We start from the raw sequence: 22,148 nt of genomic DNA, 5'->3' as shown, positions 1-22,148 counted from the left end.
TTATCATAATTTATCGTATACATTACATATTGTACTGTACTGCTGCTGCAAAAAGCTACATCTTCAAGCAAGTTTATCACCAAACTCTGGACCTGGGAGTTAGAGACTCCCTCTGCAACTCGATCCTCGACTTCCTGACTGTTCGACTGCGATCAGTAAGGATAGACAGCAACACCTCCACCATGATTATTCTAAACGCTGGAGTCTCGCAAGGTTGCATCTTCTGCCCTCTACTGTTCGCACACGCATGTTTATCTGGACAGGTCCTGCTCTAACTTCATTTTTAGTTTGCAGATGATGTCACTGCATTGGGCTGCGTCACAACCATTGTTAAGGGCAGGAGGGAGTTGAGAGGTTAGTAACATTGTATTATGTCGACAACCTTTCTCTCAATGTCAACAAAAGAGCTGGTCATTTGTTGACTTCAGGAAGGGGAACAGTGCGCATTCAAAACACAAAAATACAACTGCAGATGCTGTGGATCAAAGAATACGTACACGACGCTGGAAGAACTCAGCAGGTCAGGCAGCATCCGTGAGAAAAGAGTAGCCAACGTTTCGAGCCGAGACCCTTCATGCGCATTCTGACGTCTACATCAACGGAGTTCCTCAGAGTGAACATCTTCCAATAATGCAGACACCACAGCCAAAAAAAGCGTTTCGACCCGAAACGTTGACTACTCCTTTCAACGAACGGATGCTGCCCGACCTGCTAAGTTCATCCAGCTTTTTTGTACGTCTTGATTTGACCACAGTATCTGCAGTGCACTTTGTGTTTGGAGTTGTGGATATAGGTCAGCACATCACTGAACCAGCCTCTCCTCCATGGACTTTGTCCTTAGAGCTGATAGTGGACTTCAGCAAGGGTAAGACAAAGGAACACATACATGATACATACAGGAACACATGATCTCATGGAGGGATCAGAAGTAGAGTGAATGAGCAGCTTCAAGTTCCTGGGTGTCAAGATCTCTGAGGATCTAATCTGGCCTCAACATATTGATGTGGTTATAAAGAAGGCAAGACAGCAGCTATACCGCTAGGAGTTTGAAGAGACTTGGCATGTCAACAAATACACTCAAAAACGTCTCTAGTTGTACCCTGGAGAGCATTCTGACAGGCTGCATCACTATCTGGTTTGGAGGGGTTACTGCACAGGACCAAAAGAAGCTGCAGAAGGTTGTAAATTTAGTTAGCTCCATCTTGGGTACTAGCCTACAAAGTACCCAGGACATCATTAGGGAGCGGTGTCTCAGAAAGGCAGCATCCATTATTAAGGACCCCTCCAGCACCCAGGGCATGCCCTTTTCTCACTGTTACCATCAGGTAGAAGGTACAGAAGCCTGAAGGCACACACAGCAATTCAGGAGCAGCTTCTTCCCACTGCCATCTGATTCCTAAATGGACATTGAATCTTTGGACATTACCTCATTTTTAATATACAGTAGTTCTGTTTTTGCATTTTAAAAAAATCTACTCAATATACGTAATTGATTTGTGTATTTATTATTATTTTTATTTCTCTCTGCCAGATTATGTATTGCATTGAACTGCTGCTGCTCAGTTAACAAATTTTACATCACATGCTGGTGATAATAAACCTGACTCTGATTCTCATTGCCTCAGTAAAGCAGCCAACATAATCAAAGGCCCCACCCACCCCAAACATTCTCTTCCCCCCCTCCCATCATGCAGAAGGTACAACAGCCTGAACGGACATACCACCAGGCTCAAGGACAGTTTCTACGCCACTGTTATAAGACCATTGAATGGTTTCCTAGTACAATAGAATGGACTTTTGTCCTCCCAATCTACTTCGTGATCTTGCACCTTATTGTTTATTTACACTGCATTTTCTCTGTAACTGTTACGCTTTATTCTGCATTTTGTTATTGAGGGACAGCATCTTTAAATTCCTCTGTGTTATCATTTCAGAGGACCAGTCCTGGGCCCAGCACAAAAGTGCCATTACGAAGAAAGCACGTCAGTACCTCTATTTCCTTAGAAGTTTGCGAAGATGTGGCATGGCATCAAAAACTTTGACAAAATTCTATAGATGTGTGGTGGAGCATATATTGGCTGCATCACAGCTTGGTATGGAAATACCAATGCCCTTGAATGGAAAACCCTACAAAAATTAGTGGATATGACCAGTTCACGACGAGTAAAGCCCTTCCCACCACCGAGCATTGTAGGAACGCAACATCTAATATCAGGGACCCCCACCACCCAGGTCATGGTCTCTTCTTGCTGCTGCCATCAGGAAGAAAGTACAGCTACCTCAAGACTCAAACCACAAGCTTCAGCAAGTTACTACCCCTCAGCCATCAGGCTCTTGAACCAGAGGGTTACTGAACTGTTCCCACCACCTGTGGACTTTCAAGGACTCTTCATCTCATGTACTTAATGTTTATTGCTTGTCTGCTCATTTGATCTATTATTGTTTTTTAAAATTTATGCAGTGTGTTGTTGTCTTTTGAACACTGGTTGTCTACCATATTGGGTGCACTGCATTGGCTCTATTATGGTTACTGGATTTATTGAGTGTGCCTGCAAGGAAATGAATTTCAGGGTTGTGTATGGTAACACATACTTTGATAATAAATTTACTCAGAACTTTGAAAATTTTATCTTATGCTATCCCAACTCACTGTATCTAGGTACCCGTGACAAATATAAACTAATTCAAGTTCTAATTCATTTTCCATTTTGTTTCAGGCTTTCAGCAACTGCCATGGTTTCCCTTTCTGGCTTCTATTAATAAAGTATGACTTTTTACATTACCGTATCTACCTGTCATTTACCTTTAAGGCTCTGTGGATGTGCTCGTTCACACCACTTGGTATTCTGCCATTTAGTATATATTCTCTCACCTTCTACACTTAAGAAATTCCTGGATTAAATTTGTCAATTATTTTTGCCGCACTGACCAGACCACCACCATCTCCCTGGAATCCAAGCATTTTTTCCCTGTTAACTATACAGCTAATTTTTGTATTACCTGCAGACTTCTTTATATTTCCCTTTACATTTTCTAAGTAACTAATGAATAGAACAAAATGTAAGTGACCAAGTACCAGGCACTCTGGCCAACAAAACTCATCAATTCTGTCACTATTTTGGATGCCGTTTGCCATTCTTTCTTGGACAGGAGGCAGCAAATGGGAATAAAAGAATCCTTTTCTGGTTAGCTGCCAATGACTAGTGGTGATTCACAGGGGGTTGGTGTTGGGACTTTTTTTATGCTGTATATAAATGATTTAGATGACGGAATAGATGGCTTTGGTGCCAAGTTTGCAGATGATACAAAGAAGGTGCCAGGGACAGTTCATGTTGAGGAAAGAGGAACGCTGCAGAAGGATTTAGACAGATTAGGAGAGTGGGCAAGAGTGTGGTAAGAAATACAATGTTGGAAAATGCATGGTTATGTACTTTGGTAGAATAAATAAATATGCAGACTATTTTCTAAGTAGGGAGAAAATCCAAAAATCTAAGATGCAAAGGGACTTGGGAGTCCTTGTGCAGATCATCCTAAAGGTTAACTTGAGTTGGTGGTGGGGAAGGCAAATGAAATGGTAGCATTAATTTCAAGAAGTCTAGAATACAAGAGTAGGTTTGTAATGCGGAGGCTTAATAAGTAACTGGTGAGGCCTCACCTTGAGTATTGTGAAGAGTTTTGGGCTCCTCATCTAAGAAAAGATGTGCTGGCATTGGAGAGGGTTCAGAGGAGGTTCACAAGAATGATAGGATTATCATACAAGGAACATTTGATAGCTCTGGGTCTGTACTCGCTAGAATTTAGGATGGGGGGGGGGGGATCTCATTGAAACCTTTTGAATGATGAAATGCCTAGACAGAGTCGATGCGGAAAGGATGTTTCCCATGGTGGGGGAGGGAGTCTAGGACAAGAGGGCACAGCCTCATTGTAGAGGGGCATCCATTTAAAACAAAGAAGAGGAGACACTTCTTTAGTCAAAGGGTGGTGAATTTGCGGAATTTATTACCACAGGCAGCTGTGAAGGCCAGGTTAATGGGGGTATTTAAGGCAGAGCTTGATCGGTTCTTGATTGGACACGGCATCAAAAGTTATGGGGAGAAGGCCAGGGAGTGGGCTGAGGAGGGGAAAAAAGGATCAGCCATGATTGAATGGTGGAGCAGACTTGATGAGCTAAATGGCCTAATTCTGCTCCTATGTCTTATTGTTCTCATGGGTTTTACTACTTCCACTCGCTTTTACAGGGGTCCTTATCAAAAGCCTTGCTAAAATTCCTGTAGACCACATCAAATACACTGCTATCATTGATCTTTTTTGTTACCTCTTCAAATAATTCAATCAAATTAGTCAGACACAATCATCTCTTAAATCCAAACTGACTGTACTTTATTTAAGCCTTTTAAAATAGAGGTTTAGATGAAATATCAGTACTGATTCTAGTAATTTGCCAGACAATGACATTCAACTGCCAGCACTTCTTTTATTCAGTCTTATTGTTTATTATATTCTGAGTTTTTTTGCCTGATATTTCTTTTTTTGTACAGGGGAGTGTATTTGGGGTGTATTTTCATGGAGTTCACTTGCCAGTATTTTTAATTTCCTCTCTTTATTTCCCTTTATTCTCCTCCAGTTTCATTCCTATACACTCTATATTCTTCAAAGATTCTGGTGTATTAATCTTCTGGTATTCGACACGAACCTTTTTGCTTTACTCTGACCTCAATGTATCTGCATCCAGATTTTGGAACAAGAGAACCCGGGTTCAAATCCAGCCAGCTTCTTGCATGCTTTCCATCTGTGTTGGGTTGAGGCATTGAGCTATCAACTTGGCCTCATAAAACACACAAATGCAAGAGAAATGGTATGGTTGCTGCCCGATATGTCAAACATGATGCAGTGAGGAACTCTCAATGCACCCTGAATTGTTCTGTTCTATATTCTAATATTTGGTCTATCTATACATCATTAACAATTTAACAGACATACCTTCCACAGGAGGCTCCACTTAACCTCTGTCTCAGGAGTCATTTCTCAGTGAAGCAATTATCAATGAAGAAATTCATTCTCATCTTCACTGCACCAGTGATTGAGGAAATAGGTTTGAAGATCAGACACAGAACTCATAGTCTATCAAGCAGCAGTGATGCCTGCTTGAGACTCTGGTCCACCTACAGCAGGCATCTGAAGGCATTGGAAAAATACTTACAACGCTACCTTCTCCAAATTGAACAGATGGACAAACAAACTAATATCAGTCTTTTCTCCCAAGCCCAGGCATTAAGACCTTGCTAATATGCTTGACTCCAAATTCCTGAAACAAATACACTGTCTCAGGAAGAGAATACCAGGCAGAAAGAGGAAAAGATTAAATAATGTGCTCAAAATCTCTTTAAAAAAAAATTAATCTCCCCACCAACTTGGCCCACAATGCTAGTCAGTGGCGGCCAGGATGGCAAAGGAAATCTAGAGTTGGGTGAATCAGAAGTCAACGTAAAAGGCATGAGGAACAGATCACTTCCCAAATCAGTCATCCACCCATTCTAGCACACTTGTGTAGAAGAGTTTGCCATTTCTCCAGTGTTCTCATCAGTCACTTAAAATCTCATATGGAAGGCCATCTTCAATCCCAGTGGAATATTCAGGAAAATGAACCTCCTGAATATCCTTTTTGTACAAAATTCCTCCTTCCCACCACTCTCAGTAACTCACACTGCACGGAGTACAAGGCAGGAGTAAGGGGATCAGGGAGGCAGGGGAGAAGTGTACCAGTGGAGGTGAGGTAAGAGACAGCAGCATCATGCAAAGGGGACTGAGGATAAGGGAGAACCATGGGGGAGAGAGAGAGGATGACAATGAGCAGTGATGCAGGAAGGGGTGCTGGTGAGCAGGGAAGAGGCACAGTCTAAGACCAACACCGGGGAAGAGGGTTGACATAGCAGCATAGGATTGAGCAGGAGTTCATCCATTAATTTTATTCAATGCGAGGATAGTGACTTAATTCTGCTGTTTCTTTTGTTGCTGAATCACAGAGAGTGAGAATTCATCCTTTCTTTCATCTACTGAGGCCATCTCTCCTACCCTGGTTGCAGAAGTCAACAGCCCTAACCTGAAGCTACTTCTGGGAGTCAATGCCAATTTCTACAGCTCTGCTCCACTCTAGAGGAAGGATTTTCACACTCCTGGGCCAAAAATGTTGGATTTTTGTTTAACTAAATAAAAGTTGTACAAGTGACGTGCATTTATTTAACAATCCAATAACTCTTTCAAGCAATGAGAAATCAAACAACAAAAAATCACATATATATGTATTTTTTAAAGTAATGCTGAATTATATACAGTTGTCTTGGTTTGTTGACGTGGGGAAGTTTTGAACCACAGCCCCGTCCCTACTAGTAAGATGAAGCAGTTTATTCTGCATGTATGGCTGTCTACAGCAGAGTACAAGCACTTCCCCTCAGTACCCGCCACCCTGCACAGTCTGTATGCAGTACCCTCAGATCTCTGAAGGCAAGAAGGAAACAGAAATCCCAAGATTACTCATGGTCAATGCATCTGTAGGCTGGCACCAATCCATCTCACTGTGCTGTTTGGTACAGTCACAGAAAGTGCTGAGACGTCTCGGGGGAATCTCATTGGGCCAGCATTCACTCCCTCCAAAGTATCCAGGATACCTGTTGGATTAAAATAAAGTGTTTTACAACTGCCCGTTATTTCAGATCTTCAGCTGCCTTCCAAAACTGAAAGCTGGTGACACCTAATCAATTCAACCCAGTTAAAGAATTCGTTAAAGCTTATATAGAACAAGACACAGCACCAGAATTAGGAAGAAAAGCAATCTACTGGTGGATCTGTGGTAAATGCACCTTGTAGCAATGAGTCAGTATGTGGCAGCAAGCCAGCTTTGATCACTGGACTGCAGTGGACCAGCTGATCTAATCAAGGCCACGTTATTTTAGCTGTATTATGTAATGAGAAAGAATTGTCTTCCAGTCTTGCAGCTAAGTAGCCTTCAGATGACGATGATGGCCCTCTGTTTGTTGGGGTTGACCATGGATGTTGCATCTTAGCTATCATATGCAAACCAGTACACAAGCCAGGACAATACCTAATAGACAGCAAGCTGTTGCCAATGCAGCAGACTCCACCTCTCCATGCAGCTGATGAACCCAAAGGAATAGCAGAGACCAATACAGTTTGGCACCAGCGACATTGAAGGAGTTGCCAGTTAGCGTTGAAATCAACGCAAGACTGCCTTAGGGACTCCAGCTCCAGATTTCTACTCAGGGTTTATTCCTTGAGTTTTTAAGGAATTGTGATTAAAACTTAATGGATTCTGAAAGATTCCAATTTATTCACCTTCAATGAGCCTGTGAGTATAAATCTCATCCTTAAACAGCCTTCTTCTGCTGAAAAATGTCTGCTTCCCAACTGAGAATTCCGAGTCTGCCTGTGTAGCTGGGAATAAATGAGCAACACCCTGAAGAATGCTATCCTATCAGCCAAGTTGAGATCAGAAGCCTTTTATCAACAGCCACTGAGCATGCACCATTTCAGTACCTTCCACAATCCGGTGATATGCAAAGTGCAGGTAAAGCAGGAAAACCATGTGCAGAACAGCGAGCACCCCACAAACAGTGAGCCGCTGAGTTTGTCCAACCGTGCGGGAGAGCATCACAGCCACCTGTGAAAACAGAAGGGATTCAGAGCACAGAACAGGTAACTTGAAGCAAGCTGTATCTTACACTCACAAGTCTCCAAACCTGTGCCTCACCACAAGAGCCCCACTTCTGACACAGATAAATTAAACTATAGCTCCCTGTTGCTCAGAGGGTAAATGGCACCATAGTTTTCAGGTTTCATTCCCAATATGAACAAGCCTCCTCAAACTTTCAGCAAATGATTCGTCATCCCTCCCTCACCCATTTGTGTTACTCAAGTAAGACAGATTATACAAAAAGAGGTCTTCTGACTCACAGATCTGCACCAGATTTTATATACAACACTCAACATTCTTCACCTAACTCTACTTTAACACTGTCCCATTCTTTTTGTGCTCTTCCAATTTCCCCAGAAATACTTCTTCTTGATATAGTAGGCTTGGTTTTCTATCTATTCTCTGATTACACAGTGTCTTCCTGAATTACTTGTGACGAAACTGTATTTAGAGACTCTAAATCTTCTTTCTCCCTCATGAGATGGAGTGCAATATGTTTTGTAAATCTGTGCTGTCAAACTATTCTTAACTAGCAGAGGAAAGAGGCTGTTGATCCATACAGGTATTACTTCTCAGCTATGGGAACAGTCTTCAACATGTCTTTTATGATCTAAAGCCATGACACACTTTTTTGTAACGTGGTAATCAGCATCGAGAAGCTGGTACTGTTAACAGGAGACCGAAGAATAATGCCTTACCATCCTGAGGGTGGACAGCCCTCCAATGATAAGCCATAACAGGTAGAAAAGAGAATGAAGATGTACGTTGTAGGTGACAATCAATACAATGCAAGGTCCAAACAAACCATAACCCTGTGAACAAGACAGTAGAATCAATATAAAGCACTGGTACAGATATTTAACACAAGTAACAAATTATTAAGCCAACTGGCACATCCTTCATCACTAACAGTGAGAAATATAGTCTAGTGCTGATCATCCAGTTACTTTCTTACTAGCACACCAATATATTAAACTCATCACACCAAGGAGTGCCCCGCAGTCCTTGCTCTAAATCCATTACTGCACTACTGCTAATTTAATTTCATTTGCAGTTATTTACTGTTATATAAAGTACACTCAGTGACCACTTTTATTAGGTACACCTGGTCATTAATGCAAATATCTCATCAACCAATCACGTGGCAGCAGCTCAATGCAGAAAAGCATGCAATCATGGTCAACAGGTTCAGCTGTTCAAACCAAACATCAGAATGGGGAAGAAATGTGATCTAAATGACTTTAACTGTGGAATATTTGTTGGTGCCAGATGGTGTGGTTGAGTATCTCACGAACTGCTGATCTCCTGGGATTTTCAGAAAATAGTGCAAAAAAAATCCAGAGATCAGCAGTTCTGTGGGTGAAAACACCTTGATGTTGATGAGAGAGGTCAGAGGAGAATAGCCAACATATTCAAGCTCAGGAAGGTGACAGTAACTCAATTAACTACACATTACAACGGTAGTGTGGAGAAGGGCACCACTGTATGCACAACACGTTGAACCATTAAGTGGATGGGCTACAGCAGCAGAAAACCACAAACACATACTCAATGGCCACTTTATTAGGTACAGGAGGTACCGTATATGAAGTTTTAAAGTTTAATTTATTTTATATTGAACTGTATGAAGCTAATTTTTCATAGACTGGATACTTTCAAGATCAACCTGATCTCAGTAATTCATTACTCAGAAACTGAAACTCCCCCTACTGGGTTAAATAAAGTGCACAAATGTCTATTTGCATCCAAGTGGGTAAAGATGGTGCCTTGGCATTATACATCAGCACAGTGACTGGGTAAGTTTAATTCACAGCTTTTGACTGTTGGGTGAGCTCAACAGGGAAACTGTACAACCTGGATGACCCTTAGAGGGGGAGAATTTTAAAGTTGCTTAATGGTATTTTTTTTGCTAGGAGGTACAATACATAGGTAAAAATATGACTGTGGTGTCAGTGCTCAGGAGAACGATTACTGAATGGGAAGGAAGAATCTTCCTGGTCAGCTTAATCTTCACAAAATGTTGCCTACTTCACAAAGATAATGATTAGCAAATGTGTTCCAACCCACCCCCGCCCCAACCAAAACAAAGTGGGTGTTGTGTTCTTCCACTTACTATTTACCAAACAAACTTCCCAACCATCTCAGACTCACCACCAGTGACAGCATCTGTACCATCGTGATCTGGGCATTGCACAAATAGCCAAGGAAGTAGACAAATGAGGAGACACCCAGCCAGTAGCCAAAGCAGGTTCCAATTGCAGTGCCCATCAGCGTGCCTTCTCTCTGTGAGAACATATGACAGTGGACCCTCAGCGATACATAACAGCTTAACAACTCTGCTAGGTCATGAGTAAACCCTGCTTTTGCCTTATTTTCCCCATTCACTAGCTGTCTAAGCAGTAGCTAGGGTACATTACTGAAGGTGTAAAACTGCTCCCACTGAAATACATTCCAGCCACCAATAAAGCACTTTGTTAGGTTAAATCCTCATTACAAACACCTCCATGTTTTACAAAAAACTACACTGTAATGCTAAGACTTATGAAACTGTAGTGCTAAGACTTATGAAAATAAGGCACTTTGTACATATAATGACGCATTAACCCATATATGTCAAACTCAAGGCCCGCGGTGGAATTATCTTTGGCCCGCGAGATAATATCTAATTACTATTAAAGCTGGCCCCAGTAATCGAAGCGCCTATGGCGTATGATATGGCTAATGCTGAGTTTATTCAGGTACCAGGTTTTCAGGGTTTTTAGTGTTTATTCGGCAGTCTTGCTCGGCAGTCTTCTTCATAAGAAACGGAATTTGTAAAGTGAAACACTTTGTAGTTATAGCAGAGACTGAGACACATGAGAGCAGGCTGAAAAAACGGAGGCAACGAAAGCTGCGTTCGCACGCGTCCGACTGATCCGGCCCGCATGAAGCTGCATTTTGCTCAATCCGGCCCGTGACCTAAAATGAGTTTGACACCCCTGCATTAACCCATAAATCAGACAGATGCCTGACCAAATTTTATAATGGTAGTAGAGAAAGGAATAGTGGGAGGACTCTCTTGTTCTTCAATGAATAGTAGGGATGATCAACAACCACCTTACAGGTGGCACATATTCACATTTAACTGTATTGACTATTACTACTGATTTGCATTTCTTACTCAGAAAATAATATCAGATTTATCAGAGTCAATGCATATTTCCAGTTTACCCTCTTCTAATGTACTGGATCCAAGACATTTAATGTTTCAGTAGCTTCAATCAATCAGAACTACTGCAACAACCAATTCTGAACTCTCCATAGTATATTCTGAAATGCTTAAATGATGGGACAAAATATATTTAAAGGCATGGGTAAACCAGACACATGAAGATGGGATACCATTTCATCCTAGTTTCAATCTACAAAAGCCTCTGGTGGATTGTCTCTTAGACTCAGAGAAATGCAGTGTGGATACAGGTCCTTCTGCCTAACCACTCCATGCTGATCCTGCCCATCCCTGTAGCTAACCAAGGGCTTCATAAATGATACTACCGTACCTGCCTCAACTACTTCCTTGGCAGCTCTTTCCAGATATTCATCACCCTCTGCTTAAAAAATGTTGTCCTCCAGGTCCCCTTTTAAATCTTCTCCCTTTCAGCCTAAACCTACGCCTGCTAGATTTAGACTATCCTATCCTGGGGAAATGATTGTTACCGTCCACTTCAGTAAGGTCCCCTTCATTTTCTTATAAAGAATAAGCCTGGCCAACCTCTCCCTATAACTAAGGCCCTCTAATCCTAGCAACAGCCCCATAAATCTTTTCTGCATTCTTTTGAGTTTAGCCCCATGATTCCTATAACAGGGCAAACAAAACTCTACACAGCATTGTAAGTTTCAATGTTTCCAGTTTTCCTTGATTTCGCAGGACTGCAACATTGGTGCTGTTTCTTATTCTACAGGACCTGTTGGCTATTTCTGTTTTAAAGTCAAAGAAATATAGCACAGATACAGAACCATTCAGTGGGTGCAAACTACCAACCACTAATTTACACCAGCCCTGCACGTACTCTCCACAAGTTCTCATCAATTCCCCCAAGATTCTACCACTCATTGACATACTAGGACCAATTAACCAAAGAACCTGTACGTCTTTAGGACATGGGAAGAAGCAGAGCACCCAGGAGAAGCTCACATGGTCACAGGGAGAAACAAGAAACTCCACACAGACAGCACCCAGGGTGAGGGGTGAACTCAGGTATCTGGTTGTGGGAGGCAGTGGGTCTACCAGCTGCACTGATGTACTGGCCTTATTTCAGATTTTCAGCTGTCTGTTTTTGGATTTGTTGAACTCCGTCTCTGCAGGACATTTCACTTGTGATCAATTCATGAATCCATTTGGATTATGTTCATCAGTCTACATCTGTTAACTTGGAGTCACAAAGTAATACAGTACAGAAGCATGCCAACCAGGAAGTGAAACTATACTAGACCCATTTCCTTCTGTTTGACCCATATCCCTCTAAAGATTGACTATCAAGGCATCTGTCCAGTGTCTTTTAAATGTTGTTATTGTACCTGTCTCAACCACTTCCTCTGGCAGCTTATCCCTTATAATATGAAAAGGAATTGGGACAAATGTGTAGTGATGCCTTGGTCCACAAATAAATTACCAAAGAGGTATAGATGGTCATAAAGCACATTAAGGTGGATAAATCTTGAATGACCAAGGGCATCCTTGGAGTTGTGTGAAGTTAGTGAAGAAATTGCGGGGCCCTTGCAGAGATGTTTGTTTTGCCTTTGGCCACAGGTGAAATTCTGGAAGACTGGAAGATGGCTAATGTTAAACTGTTATTTAAGAAGGACAGCAAAAATAAGCCAGGGAACCAGTGACTCTGACATCATTGACGGTTAAGTTACTGTTCATGATGAGAGACAGAACCAACCGTCATTTGGATGGACAAGATCTGATTAGGAGTAGTGAACACAGCTTTGAGAGTGGGAAATCATGTCTGACAAATCTGTTAGAACTTATTTGAAGAAACCAAGAAGAAAGGTGAGGGCAAGGCAGTGGACAGAGGCTGGTCTGGAAGGTAGAATGCATGGGATACAGGGAGAGTCAGCTAACTACATTCATCATTAGCACGAGGCTAGGAAGCACAGGGTAATGCAGGAAGGCTGTTTCTCGAGTCTGGAGGCCAGTGACTAATGGTGTGCCACAGGAGACTTTCATACGCTGGACGTGAATAGAGAAGGCATAGCTAGTAAGTGTACAGATGGTACTAAAATAGAATGTATTGTAGACAGAGAAGAAAGTTATCAAAACTTTTAGAAAGATCTTAATCCCTGAGGTAAGTGGGCTGCGGATTGGCAAATGCCATTCAACCAGATGCAGTGTGAGATGCTGCATTTTGGGGAAGGCAAACCCAAGATAGGACTTTTACAGTTAATGGTAGGGCCTTGAGAGTGTTGTACCCCTGGGTCTCTCTGCTCCACAAGTATATAGTTTGTTGAAAGTGGTAGACGGATTGGTGAAGAAGGCCTTTGGCACGTAGGCCTTCATTATGTTTGAGCATTATGTTGCAGTTGCACAAGATGTTTGTGAGACTGCATTTGGAGTATTGTGTGCAGTTTGGTCACCCTGTTATAGGAAGGATGTGATTAAACTGTAAAGTGTGTATAAGAAGGGGCTGAGTTAAAGGGAGAGGTTGGGTAGGCTAGCACTTTATTCTTTAGAATGTAGGAGACTTAGGGATGACCTTATAGGCCTGAGGGGCAACTCTTCTTCACGCAGTGGGTGGAGTCATAAGTGGCAAGAACAAAACTTGCCCATCGTTGAATGATCCCTGTGTATTTATTGCATAGTACTTTTCTGAAAACATTGATTATTACTTATGTATAGTACACTGGGACCATCTGCCAATCCATAATTGAACAGTGACACAATTCACACAATCAAGTTGACACTTACGATTACTGTTCCAGACGTCTTCATTCCATGCAAAAGAATGGCCACCAGTGTGAAAACCAACATTAAAGGGCCATACAACTCGCCTGCAACTTTCTAGGAGAGAAAGACACAATAAATGCCATTCTTTAAATCCCTAGTAGAACATTTCTCCCAAACACTGGCATTAAACAAACTAAAAGCCAAGGTATTTGGTTCTATAGTATCAGGAAGAGACTAGTCAGCCCTTTTGACCCATTATCCTATTCAATCTGTTCTTTAAATCTATCAAACTACCCTAAAGTTCCTCGCAAGGAAAAAAAACCTAGCAGCCTTAGTTTCAAAATTTCAGTTGATCCTCGCCCCTCGTCCCAGTTTCTGGGAGGCCACGGAAACCAGATTTCCAATGTAATAGTCTCCTCTCCTCCTCCTTCTCACCACATTAGATAAATGTATGTCTAATAAAATCACTTTGGTTAGCTTATATTCAAAATATTTACAGTAGGTACAATGTTAATAGGCTGTCTGCAAGTAATAGTCCCCAACAGGTAAGGATGAGTGGCTAGTAGGTTACAAATAGAAATTGAATTAAACAGACCTGAGGGAAAGTGATCATCCGGACTGGAATTAGAGACTCCACCAATCTGGAATTGTAAACAAAGTAGAATGTGAGTGAGTCTAGACTTAAATGAGTCCAAATGGTACAGAATCAGACCAAAAATTAGGTAGTGTTGTAATTGGAGCAAAAACAAAACAGAAAAACCAAACTGCTGGAGTAACTCAGTATGTCAGGAAGTTTATGTGGGCGCAGAGGGACGAGACTGCACTGCTTGAGTTCTGATCTCAAGCAAAATATTAGCTCTATAGCTGCTGCCTGACCTTCTGACCTGTTGCCTCTTTTCAACATTTTCTATTTATAGCAGGACTCATTAAACTTGAAACACAGATAAACTCTGAAATCTTTCATCAGCGCTCAAGGTACTGAATGTAGTTTAAATATTTCTAAAAGGCATGAACTATCTTGAGCAACAAGAAAATTACAGAAAATAATTAATAGTAAAGTGATCACAAAAACATGTTATACCTTTTGTTTTCCATAATACAAAGGCTTGATCCATAAAAGAGGGTCAAAAAAAAAAGTTAGATATAATAGGGCTTGATAAGATAAACTTATTCAAGCCAAAAAATTTACGAAATTGAAGCCATATTCGCAATGTATGTTTAACTATGGGTTTAGTTATTTGTTTATTCAATTTAGATAAAGAAAAAAGGAAGTGAAGATCCTAAAATCGAAAAGAGTGAAAAGTCTTGTACAAATTTACATTCCAAATTTACCCATTGTGGGCAAGATGCTATAATCGATTCTTGTGTCCAAAATATTAAATATCGAATATTGACTGCCCAATAGTAAAATCTCGGGTTTGGCAAAGCCAAAGGTATAACATGTTTTCGTGATCTATTTTTAGATAATAGTTTTATGACCTTTGAACAGCTATCTAATAAATATAATTTACCTAAAACTTATTTTTTTAGATATTTGCAAGTTAGAAATTTCTTGAATAATATGTTACAGTCTTTTCTGAAATTATGTCCAATGGACATTACGGAATTTTTTTTAGCTCTGAATCCTTGCCAGAAGGGTTTAGTAGCCACCATTTATAATATGATCATGAAAATACAGCCAGAAGTATCAGAAAAAATTAAGAAGGAATGGGAAAAAGAACTTCATTGTCTTATACCCACTGAGCAGTGGGAGAAAATTTTACAATTAGTCAATTCCTCTTTATTTGTGCTAAACATGCCCTAATACAATTTAAGGTTGTACATAGGGCTCACATGTCCAAGGATAAACTTGCTCGATTTTACTCTCATGTTAATCCAACCTGTGACGGATGTCATTCTGAAGTAGCTTCATTGACCCACATGTTTTGGTCTTGCCCCTGCTTGCAAAATTATTGGACAGATATTTTCAGTATTATTTCAACAGTTCTGAATATCAAATTGCAACCGCATCCTATTACTGCAATTTTCGGTTTACCAATGGTGGATAATATTTGCTTATCCCCCTCAGCTCGACGGATGATTACATTTGTTACATTAATGACTAGAAGATCTATCCTATTGAACTGGAAAGAAATTAACCCTCTAACTATATTTCAGTGGTTTACTCAAACTATCTCTTGTTTGAGCTTAGAAAAAATTAGAAGTGTTGTCTTTGATTCTTCAGTTAAATTTGAAGAAACTTGGAGACCATTTATCCAACATTTTCGTATTAGTTAAACTGACTTTACCTAAACCCTGCTTCTACTATCCTTAATTATTTGGATGGAGGTGCGGAGTTATTGATGCTACTGTGTATATTTGACATAATGCAATGGCCCATGTTGGTTAGGTTTTTTTTCCCTTTTCTTCTTTTTGGGGATTTTTTTCTTTTTTTACTCCCTTTTTTTGTAATTACTATGAGTTTGGGAGGTTATTATATATGGACTATCATCTACATGAATGTATACTTAACCTATTAATTATGTACTTTCAAACTCTCTGGTATTCATGTTTCATTTATGTTTGTTTAAAATTAATAAAAAGATTTAAAAAGAAAAAGAAAAGGAAAGTGATATTTAAACCATTAACAAGAGTAATATATACAGTTGTACAAACTTCACAGAGGTTATGCAATTATGACCAACATAAAATTGCACTTAGAAATAAATCTAGTTCAATTGAGTATTTGCATTAAATGGTACAGGCACAAATCAAATGCATGTTATTTAGGACAGAGAAGGGAAACTTTAAGAAAACAGGAAAATCAGAACATTGTTGGGATTAGTTTTAAAAGATGCATGTACTCTGAAGAATGGATGGAGATGCTGTAATAGAAGTGGACAAAGAATATGGCAATAACTCAGGTCTACAGAACCTTAACTACAGATAATATGGAGGATAAGTAACTTAATTTAGGGTGAATGACCTGTTTCTGTATTTTTTTAAAATATGATTTTGAACCACATATCCATGACATGACTGACAATTATCCCAGAATTTAATGGCTCCACTTTGTCTCTCTTGGAAGCATTATGGGTATTTATGGTGGAACGGATGAGGATGTCAAAGTCAGGATCAACAAGACCAGAGTTGTATTCAACATCTCGAAGAAAGTGTGGACATCCAGAATCATATCAAGGAAAACCAAAACCGAATCTTTAACTCAAATCTTAAAACAGTGCTTCCATATGGGTTTGAAAACTGGAGAACAACAAAGACACGACAAAAACTACAGGCTTTCATCAACCAGTGCCTGAGAAGGGTCCTAAACATCAGAACGATTGACAAAGTAACCAACCAGAAACTATGGGAAAACACCAACCATGAATCTACTTAGAGTTAAAAACATGGAAACAGAAATGGAGGTGGTTTGGCCACACTTTGAGGAAGCAACTAACATCACCAGGCAGGCGTTAAAATGGAAGAGGAAAGAGGGACATCCAAAGAACACATGGAGGAGAGATGTCAATGCCAAAATTGGATGATGGAGACACTCCCAGTGCACCTACAAGAAACTGGCTCAGAACAAAGGACGATGGAGACAGGAGGTCATTGACAACCTGTGCTCCACTGGAGCCAAGAGCCCAAGAAGAAGACTGTTGTTTGTGGCTCCACAGGTGCCAGAGTTCCTCCACAAACCTTTGTATCTTAATGCTGCTGCTTAATACCTATGTCTCTGACTTTGTTAGTTTTTGCTTATATAACTTAATGTAACCTTGGTATCAAATTCTATTTGCTAACACTCTTATTAAGTGCTTTGCTACAACTGGGGTGTCAGCCAGACAACTATCATCATTTATAGAGCTTTATCCGTCAATAGAAAAACAGAGCTAAAACATTTAAATTAAAGCTCACCTACCTGTTCCTCACTTGGATGGGCTCAACATCAAAGTATGGTCTGAGTATATCAATATTACCGTATAGATTGAATGCCTTTGATGCCTGAATCTTGCTTGCTTGCCACACCTAAAACAGATAATCCAAACTTAGCTTGGCAAATTATTGAGCTGATGCCCTCTAAAGTAATAGAACACTCCCGAACAACAATTACGTGGCTGAGAAGGCAATGCAGTTCAGCACAGAGCATTGCAGTGGTACTTAAACACACACAAAATAGTGGAGGAACTCAGCAAGTCAGGCAGCATCTACAGAAGGAAATAGTCAGTGTTTTGGGCCTTTGTGCAAATGAAGGGACTTGGCCTGAAACATCAACTGTTTATTCCACTCTATTAATGCTACTGGCTTTGCTGAGTTTCTCCAATATTTTCTGGGTGTTGCTTAAGATTTCCAGCATTTGTAGAATCTCCAGTGTCTAGTGTTACTTAAACCTACCAGATTTAATATGGGACAGGTTATATGCAGAACTTACTTTGGCAACAGTAAGATTTCAAGACCACTTATGGCAAAGACATGAATAAGTATTTTTGCAGTAGAGGGACTGAGATAGAGATTAGAGTTGTTTTTTCATTTTTAGTTACAATTTACTGTGGATATTTTGAGTTGTTTCTTTTTAACACTGGAACATAACACAGGAATAACTTCTGTAATTTGTCTACACCACTATTACAAATGAAACAGTGGCCCAAAGAGTGACCCATAATCAGAAAAGGGGGAGCAGTCAACACAAAACTTTAGATTGGCATTGGATACAGTGCAATATAGTACCTGGGACATCTAGGCTACACAGTGGGATCAAGATGGCTGCTAGAAGGTGCTAGTGCTAGGTGCTAGTGCTCGAGTAATTTATGTCACTAAGTGGTATAACAAATGAATACACACTATTGTAGACACTCCTGATGCTGGAAGGTTGACAAATATTGCATGGGTTTAAAAAAAATCAGTACTTGATGCAAGAATCTGGTTTGTAATGGTGCTGACACTGACTGTGATTTTCAAGGTCAATCAGACTCACTGGTTAGGGATACATTCAAATACCCCTCCTGACCCACAATTTTTCTCACACTCTCATGGTGAAAGATGACTTTAAGCAAGAGAAATTTCATTGCAAAGTGCTTCACCTTGAAAGAAAACATCAGACCCAACACAAGACAAACCTGGCTCCACACCTGATCTGCTACTTCTCTGCCCAGTTGTCCTTTCAATCCCTTCATACCAAGGAATGCTGCATCCTCCTGCTCTGTGGTCACAGGTTCCTCACCCACATCATCTTCGTCCTTCATTTGCTGGTGCATCTCTCCCATATCCTCAAAACTGGAGCCAGACGTGTCATCCATGTTCTCCATGTCGATCACTGCTGAGCTGCTGCCCTAAATATTGGCAGAATTTTAGAACATTACCAGAAAAATATACAGATTATTTAAACATAACATTCTTAGACCTGAAGCTACACTAGTCAATAGTAGTCATGAAAGAGGGTGCACAAAATATTTATTGGAGCTGTTCCACAGAAGAGATTTCAGCTTCAAGGTTAGACTAGGCAAGCTGGTATTGTTCTCCTTGGAGCAAAAGAAGGTTGAGATGAGTTGTTGAGGTGTACCAGATCAATATTGGTTTAGACAGGTTTACATTGAGAGAAACTATTGCTGTAAGCAAATGGTTAAAGGAATCAAATGAGTGATTTAACATGTGGAAGATAGAGGAAAGTACCTGGGACATCTGGGCTACACAGTGGGATTTAGGCTAACAGAAAGTAACTGCTCCTTGTCTATAATGGTGGTGGAAAAAGAATCAATAAGGGCCTTTAGAAAGGAATTCAATATGCACTTCAGTGTCGCCAGAACACCCTTGCACTCAATGTCACTAAGACCAAGGAATTGATTCAAGGGAGAATACACAGCAGTCCTCACTGAGAGATCAGCAGTGGGAAGGGTGGGGAGTTTCAAGTTCCTGGGTGTCAACATCTTTGAAGATATACTCTGAGATCAACAAATTGATAGAATTATGAAGCATGTTAGAGACTGTACTTCATTATGAGTTTGAGGAAATTTAGTATATCACCAAAGACCAGCATATTTCTACAGATGTACAGAGAGCATTCTGATTTCTGGTATGGAGGGGCCACTGCATAGGATTGGAAAAGTCTGTAGGCGGTTATAAACTCAGGTTGCTCCATCATGGGCACTATCCTCCTCACCATCCAGGACATCTTTAAAAGGTGATGCCTCAAGAAAGCAGCACCCATTATGGAGGACCCTCACTATCCAGGACTTGCCCTCTACTCCTTACTATTAATGAGGTGGATCAGAAGCCTGGAGATGCATAATCAGCGTTTTAGGAACAGCTCTTCCCCTCTACCAAACAATTTTTGAATGATCCATGAATACTATTTTGCTATTTTGTTCTCTTGTTGCATTATATATTTATATAATACATTATTATAATTTATAGTAATTTTTATGCATTGCACTGTACTGCCACAAAACAACACATTTCACGACATATGTCAGTGATTATAAATTTGATTCTGAGTTACTTAAGAAAGGAGTGAGACAGAAAACCAGCAACTATATGGCATTATAGGAATTATACAGGCATTATATGACATTATCTTTCATTAGGAAAATACGGCACTCTCTGAGGAGGGAGAGAAGCAAAAGACAGGAAACTGCAGGCCTGACTTCAGTGGTTGGCAAGATGTTGGAGTCCATTATTAAGGATGATGTTTCGGGAACACAGCATGGTTTCCTTAAGGCAAATATCCCGAAACTGCATAGTTTCCTTAAGGCAAAATGTTGTCAGACAAATCTGCAGGAATTCTTTGAGGAAATAACAGGCTAAATAGACAAAGGAGAGTCAATTAAATCTAATTGTTTAATTAGATTTTCAGAAGGCCTTTAAACAAGGTGCTGCACATGAGATTACTAAGCAAAATAAGAGCCCATGGTACGACAGGAAAGAATCAAGCTTGGACAAAAGATTGGCTGACTGGCAGAATACAAAGTGTGGAAATAAAAGGGGTCTTTTCTGATTGGTGGCCAGTGACTAGTGGTGTTTTGCAAGGCTTGATGTCGGGTCCACTAATTTTCATGTTATAAGTTAATCATCTGGACGATGGAATTGATTGCTTGAGGCTGAGTTTGTGGATGATACACAGATAGGTGGAAAGGCAGATAGTGTTGAGGAAGCAGGGAGTTTGCAAAAGGACTTGGACAGTTTAGGAGAATGGACAGAGGTGACAGGTGGAATAGTGTAGGGAAGTGTACGGTTATGCACTTTGTAGAAGGAATAAAGTTGTATGCTATTTTCTAAATGGGGAACAAATTCAGAAATTGGAGGTTAAAAAGGGCTTCAGACTCCTCAAGCAGGATTCTCTAAAGGCTAGCTTGCAGGTTGAGTCAGTGGTAAGGAAGGCAAATACAATGTTAGCATTCATTTTGAGAAGACTAGAATACAAGAGCAACGATGTAATGCTGAGGCTTTATAAAGCATTGTTCAGACCACGTGGAATATTGAGGGCAATTTTGGGCCAATATCTAACAAAGGATGTGCCAGTATTGGAAAAGGTCCAGAGGATGTTTACAAGAATGATCCTGGGAATGAAAGGTTTGACACATGAGGAGCCATTAATGGTTCTGGGCCTGTACTTGCTGGAATTTAGAAGAATGAGAGGGGAAATCTCATTGAAACCTATGGGATATTGAAAAGCCAAGACAGAGTGGGTGCAGCGAGGATGTTTCCAGTTGTAGGAAAGTCTAGGGCCAGAGCGTACAGCTTCGGAATACAAAGGCATCCCTTTGGAACAGAGATGAGGAGGAATTTCTATAGCCAGAGGGTAGTGAATCTGTGGAATACATTGCCACAGATAGCTGTGGAGGCCAAGTGATTAGGCATATTTAAAGCAGAAGTTGCTAGGTTCTTGATGAGAGTGTCAAAGGCATTGGAGAGAAGGCAGGTGAATGGGGTTGAGAGGGAAAATAAATCAGCCATGATCAAATAGTGCAGCAGAATGGCCTAATTCTGCTCCAATGCTTAATGGAATCCTTTAGAAAGCTAACAGTAGGCTACTTAGAAAAATGATAAACAGTGTTTGATAAATTTAAGTAAAAAAAAAACAGGGTGAGTAAAGGGGAAATCAACAAACACTGCAATGTGTTGCTTTTCAGAAGGTATTCGATAAAAGCACACGGGCCTGGGGATAATATTCAGTGGTTTCCAGTTAATTAGTACCTTTTGGACCAATTAAGTGGCTGCCCCCATTTGCTGAAGTTTCATAGAAATACTTAAAAAGTACAAAAAAATTGAGTAACAAATTATGTACTTCAAAGAAATATAGAACAAATTAAAACACAACCAATAGTACAATACGACAAAACTATGTGTTAGTTCCTAAACGTTATCAACAAAGGAATTTACACAATGAACAAAATAAGCACAGATAATACAATGCGATAATTGCCTCCACAAACTTCATTTCCATTTTAGATGATTGTCGATACCTTCAAATTCTTTGCAGTTCCTAATTTGTTGAAGTAGTGAAATAATTTCATTTTTACTCCCGGCTGTTTCTGGCAT

General features: G+C 40.3%; 1 protein-coding gene and 1 long non-coding RNA gene across 3 annotated transcripts in view; one reads left to right on the top strand and one right to left on the bottom strand.

Moving 5' to 3' along the window:
* Positions 1–225: 225 nt before the first annotated feature.
* On the top strand, positions 226–2,779 carry LOC140733189 (uncharacterized). The gene is made up of 2 exons (XR_012100238.1): positions 226–354; positions 1,935–2,779. It is a non-coding gene; the product is annotated as an uncharacterized lncRNA (long non-coding RNA).
* A 3,503-nt stretch (positions 2,780–6,282) lies between these two features.
* The window catches only part of yipf3 (Yip1 domain family, member 3), an 18,627-nt gene continuing 2,761 nt past the window's right edge, over positions 6,283–22,148 (bottom strand). The window contains exons 2-9 of one of the 2 annotated variants that reach the window (XM_073056185.1): positions 18,731–18,943; positions 17,536–17,642; positions 14,233–14,278; positions 13,659–13,751; positions 9,860–9,991; positions 8,407–8,520; positions 7,552–7,675; positions 6,283–6,665 (exon numbers count right to left, since the gene is read on the bottom strand). In XM_073056185.1, the coding sequence (XP_072912286.1) occupies positions 6,538–6,665; positions 7,552–7,675; positions 8,407–8,520; positions 9,860–9,991; positions 13,659–13,751; positions 14,233–14,278; positions 17,536–17,642; positions 18,731–18,943 (957 nt within the window). In that variant the 3' untranslated portion in view covers positions 6,283–6,537. The remainder of the gene's footprint in view (positions 6,666–7,551; positions 7,676–8,406; positions 8,521–9,859; positions 9,992–13,658; positions 13,752–14,232; positions 14,279–17,535; positions 17,643–18,730; positions 18,944–22,148) is intronic. The other variant, XM_073056186.1, reaches the window with a different exon arrangement.

The sequence above is a fragment of the Hemitrygon akajei genome, chromosome 9 (assembly GCF_048418815.1).
Source record: "Hemitrygon akajei chromosome 9, sHemAka1.3, whole genome shotgun sequence".
In the NCBI taxonomy this organism is placed as follows: domain Eukaryota; kingdom Metazoa; phylum Chordata; class Chondrichthyes; order Myliobatiformes; family Dasyatidae; genus Hemitrygon; species Hemitrygon akajei.
Note: the sequence above shows the minus strand (reverse complement) of the source record. Positions and strands in the feature narration are given on the sequence as shown.